This window comes from Montipora capricornis, chromosome 14 (assembly GCF_036669925.1).
Source record: "Montipora capricornis isolate CH-2021 chromosome 14, ASM3666992v2, whole genome shotgun sequence".
Classification (NCBI taxonomy): Eukaryota; Metazoa; Cnidaria; class Anthozoa; order Scleractinia; family Acroporidae; genus Montipora; species Montipora capricornis.
Genome location: NC_090896.1, coordinates 525,001 through 530,000, shown reverse-complemented (window position 1 = coordinate 530,000; position 5,000 = coordinate 525,001). Strand labels below are relative to the sequence as shown.

Sequence of the window (5,000 nt, the reverse complement as noted above, 5' to 3'; positions counted from 1 at the left end):
TTTAACTAAAATAAAATCGTGAAACTGTTTGAATCTTGCGAGCAATTATTTAATGTGAAAAATCCAATCCAAGATTTCTTCGTTTTTTAGGTTTTTATGCATGCCGTTCATTTGCGGTAGTTGATCGTTATCCTTAACTTCAATTAGTTTCCTTTCCCGCGCGCCTTATTTCCTCAGAGATAAAAATAATGCAAAATGTCGTCGTTTTTCCCGTTAATTCATGGCCCGCCTGCTTGGCGCTTGGTCCATGAGTCAACGGGAAAAAATTCGGTCCGTAACTTATTGTACAGAGGTATGAATTTTTTTAGGTCCGAAAATCTGCACTTTGGCAAGACTCTAAAACGAAGGCACCGGCAAAAACCCAAATCTAGATTATATTCGTCAACTGCAACATTGCGACCCTTTGATAAAATATGTTTTTTTTCTCAATTTTTTCGTTTTTACTGCTCAAGTGTCAAAATATATATTACCTTTGTTCGTATTTTGATTGATTAATGTTTTCAAAAAAGTGAAAATAAAGACAACAATAAGAGAACTAAAACAAAAACACATGCGTACTTCAAACTTACCTCCGATATTTTCTGGACTGAAGGCTTAAATCTGGATGAAAGGCTACTGACAAAGTTAACTTATCCCACGTCCCTTTCAGTGGCACCTCGATTTGAAGAAGCGCCGGTCGTTTATCACATGGCATACGAGAATTGGGACACTACACTATCGTGTCAAATCTTCGGCTATCCACCGCCAGCAATTAAATGGACTCGCTCGTTCCGTTCACTACCGCATGGTCGCCATCTTAAGGCTGGCAAAGAACTGGTTATCTGGAATGTTCAAAGGGAAGACAGAGGACCAATCATGTGCCGAGGAGATAATCACTTGGGTCACGTGTATGCACTGATAGTTCTGGTTGTGAATCCTGTTTGTAAGTTGATAAAATTAAATAAAACCAAAATTAAACACAATAAACAAATCCGCCCTGTCAACAATTCTTTCTTGCAATATCAATGATTGGATTTCGAAACGCGCGGTTCGACGGGATCGGGCGAATAGCACTTGTAAGGCGACTTTGTACGGTCCTTGTATGATTCTGAAGAACAACACCATAGTCAGATGCAATTAGGTAATCGTAAGTGAACGTGGAGTAACATCATAGAAAAAAAGCGCAAATTTTTGGGAAATAACAAGACCCACCGCATAAAAGACTTTCTTTTCAAAACATGTTGTTTTATTTCTCTTAGACATTATGGACATCTCTGCTTACCTCGTTGTTTTTCCTTACCTCCTAGGGTCCCCTGTCATCACTACCGCACCACCCCCCTTGATCACAGTTAAAAGGCTGTACGATACTGTCATACTCCAGTGTGCTGCTAAGGGCTCCCCTGTCCCCACCCTAGAATGGAGAAAAGATGGAGTGGTAATTTCTACTAACACAACGTCCACAACAGACGTAGCAGTCAACGGAAAACTTGTGATTTCAAAATTTAACGCCACTGACCAGGGCGTGTACAAGTGCTTCTTTAAGAATTACGACAACGGGACAGCAGAGACAACAACCACTGCAGGTAACTTAAATGTGTATTGTACGGAGGACAATTGCATTGGGATTTTGCATTTTATCTTCTATCATCATTATCATCGAGATCATTCTGATTACAATCATAATCATCATCGTTGTTATCATTTTCGTCGCCATCATCATCATCATAGTCATCACAATCAGAAATGACAAGGAATGACAACAGCTATAATCTACCAAGACCCAAATAACTTTGGCATAAATCAACGAAAATTGGCCCACAACGTTAATCGAAGAGGAGGATATTATTCACCCTATTTCCGAGCACAATGGTCAAACTTGACGCCATATGTAATTACTTTGATGGTACCTGACCTTTAAACTTGTTTGGAAATGATTTGCAGAGTTCCGAAGAGAGAGCATGAGCTCCCAGGGTTTGGCTATACTAGGACCTTGGGACATAAAAAACGTGCTTGTTATGATATAGTTGCTTTCTCAGCTGATGGCTTTGCATGCTGCATTCATTATCAGAACTTGTTGGATGTGGAGATCCTGGTGTTCCTGTGCACGGTTACAAGCTTGGCAAGAACTATTGGGCAGGGCAATTGGTGACATTTGCTTGTGACACCGGATACCACTTAGAAGGTCCCACCAATAGACTCTGCTTGCATAATGGAAATTGGAGTGAGGTCATGCCGACATGTAAGACACTTTTTTTTTTGCATGGCCAGCGACTTAATACGACCTCATTTCAAAGAAATGAACCTAGCCATCCAGGAAAGTGCGTTTCAAGTTAGGTAAAATAATTTTTCCTTTATTCCTCTTTCTCCAATGGCGCAGTCTCCACAGTACTCATAAAAATCAATCCTTAATTCCTCGCCATTCAGTTTATGTAAACCTAATTCATGTTTGAAAAAAAGAGTGAACCTCAATTCACAAACAGAAACATTACTGTTGCATAAAATAAATTCTCTCCGGAATTAGTTGAAGGCTCAACCTCCTAATTTCAGGATTTTTCCAGCTTTTCAAAATTTCTTGCGCTGGGAAATTCTCTCTCATTTAATTGTTAGAGACATTCCAAAATTCTGACAATCTTTTTGAGTGGAGTGATATCTCTAACTTACGGTGTTCTACAGGTCAACGTTTGTGCGACAAACCAGCTCATCTTGAAAATGGATACATACTAGGAGAGCAATTCTGGGAAGGAAATAATATCACTTTCAAGTGTGAGAAAGGCTATTTCCTCCGAGGACCTCGAGTAAGCTTTTGCAACGCCGCTGGTAACTGGACGACTGAAACACCATTCTGCGAAGGTAGAGTCAATTATAACGCCATTGATATTGGTGGACCAAAATTCCCGGAGTCATTTTTAATCATTTCTCAATGTCAAATGATGCATAGGCTTTTAAGAAAGATTAACTTGTGGTCATTGATAACCAATATCGTTTAAGAGGAAACTGTTTAATTTGCTTCCTCTTTCTTTAAGTTCAGCCGTTTTTTTAAACACTTGAATCAGTTGAAGAGAGGGTCCAAGGCAAATAAGCGTTGTTTGATGCATTCTTTATTACCTTCGTCCCACAGGACCAGAATTCGAACATTCGGAAATTCTACTTAACAAGACCGAGTATTGGGAACTCCTGAAAGAATGGCTTGCTCCTGTATCAACACTGCCAGCTAAATGGAAGCTGTGTTACAGAGCAACGGATAATGGATGGGCTGGCAGCACATTTCATTCACGTTGCAATAGTTTGGGTCCAACAGTTTCGTTTATTAGAGTAGGAGAGTACATCTTTGGCGGATATACGGAACGATTCTGGCGTAAGTAATGGTAGCCTATGGAGTGTTTTCACGTGACGTCACGGCGGCCATGTTGTTGTACCCAACTAATCCTCTGGGATTTGAGCTCTTTTATCATGAAAACGTTTTCCTTTGTTTCGGTGGAAAAACAAGGTTACATGTACTGATCACGTGACTGAAAACACTCTATTCCTGATGGGAGGTCGTGATGGCTAGGTGGTGACGTCACTGAAAAGACAGAAATTTGTGGGTTCTATGTCAGTTCCAAATTTGGCCGTACTAATCCAAGTAAAAATATTTCATCGAGAAATAACATTTATACATCATGTAGAAAGCCAAGATGGGAGGTATTGCAGTAGGCAACGTCGAATCATTTTAAAGATCGGATATCTGTCATATAATCCTTTCTTTCCAAATAATTCCGTGGGATGCGATAACCCAATTAGTTCCGTGGGATAGCACCTGGGATAGCACGTGGGATAGCACGTGGGATAGCACTAGTTCCATAGGCATAGCACGGTATAAATCTGGATGATTATTATTTTTCTTCGTGTTTGTTTTCATTGATGAAAAGCACACACGTTACTCTTGTGCCACGGTGACAATCATAGCATATTAGAGACGTTTACAGTGCATTTAAAGTATTTAGCGCAATTTCGAGGATGGCGGCTGCATTTTCTGTCTCAGATTTACAGTTTAATGCAAAGAAGCAAAAATTTGCTTTTCTAGCCCATTCTTTGAGTGGATGAAGCATTAATTTCATGGAACAGGGTTAGATGGAAGTTGCAGGCCGCAAAAGGTAGTGATTTCACAACCATTTAAATTTAGAAAAAGTCGAAATCCTTTCCGCTGCGATGCTTGACACAGTAACCTCACATCTGAAAGTATTTGATGAAGTGGACAGATGATTTTTCTTTGAGAACGGCACGCTTTAAAGGCAAGGAGAAATTTCTGCGTTATTTCTAGATCTTGCTTCATTCTCGTGTGTTCCACAATGAACATTATTGCATTATACTCCAATCGACCAGTTTCTTGCGAACCAGTTTGTTCAATCGTTCCAAAACATTTTGTGAACCAAACAAGTGTGTTTATTGGCCATTGTGTGGTGGTGCCTCGAACGTTGTTGCGTTACATTTCTGTCCGTGACATTTGCATGCTTAGAGGGTAGAGGGGGGCGTCTCTATTGCCCTCCTATTTTGAAAACACGTGCGTCCTTGTAATGACTAGTTAATTGTGTTCCGGAGAGAACACAACTTAGCTCCGTTTCTCCTTCGCGCTAAAATTGTGCCAAACGTTTTTTGAATCGAACCAGTGTGTTCAAGCGGCCATTGTGCCAACCATTTATCAATCGAACAAGTGTGTTCATTTGGTTATTGTGAGAAAACACCCGATAATCGAAAGCTATGTTTGGGAATTCCAACGCCATTCCTCGCAAGAAGTGAACACATTCCGCTTGTGCACCAAGTAGATAGTCTATAATTAAGTTTACAGTGTATTTAAAGTACTTTGCGCAATTTCGAGGATGGTGGCTGCATTTTTAGTCTTCAAACTTACAAGTTGATGCATTTGATGCTTTTCTAGCAAATTCTTGGAGTGGATGAGACATTAATTTGATGGAATAGGGTTGGATGGAAGTTGCATGCCCCTAGGGGTAGTGATTTTACAATCATTTAATTTAGAACAATAT

The 5,000-nt window shown here is 40.0% G+C and overlaps 1 protein-coding gene across 1 annotated transcript in view; it reads left to right on the top strand.

The window, feature by feature from the left end:
• Nucleotides 1–5,000, top strand: part of LOC138032459 (uncharacterized) — a 14,685-nt gene that overhangs the window by 5,363 nt on the left and 4,322 nt on the right. The window contains exons 5-9 of the mRNA XM_068880138.1: nucleotides 650–922; nucleotides 1,287–1,562; nucleotides 2,048–2,218; nucleotides 2,653–2,829; nucleotides 3,098–3,334. Coding sequence (XP_068736239.1) covers nucleotides 650–922; nucleotides 1,287–1,562; nucleotides 2,048–2,218; nucleotides 2,653–2,829; nucleotides 3,098–3,334 — 1,134 coding nt within the window. The remainder of the gene's footprint in view (nucleotides 1–649; nucleotides 923–1,286; nucleotides 1,563–2,047; nucleotides 2,219–2,652; nucleotides 2,830–3,097; nucleotides 3,335–5,000) is intronic.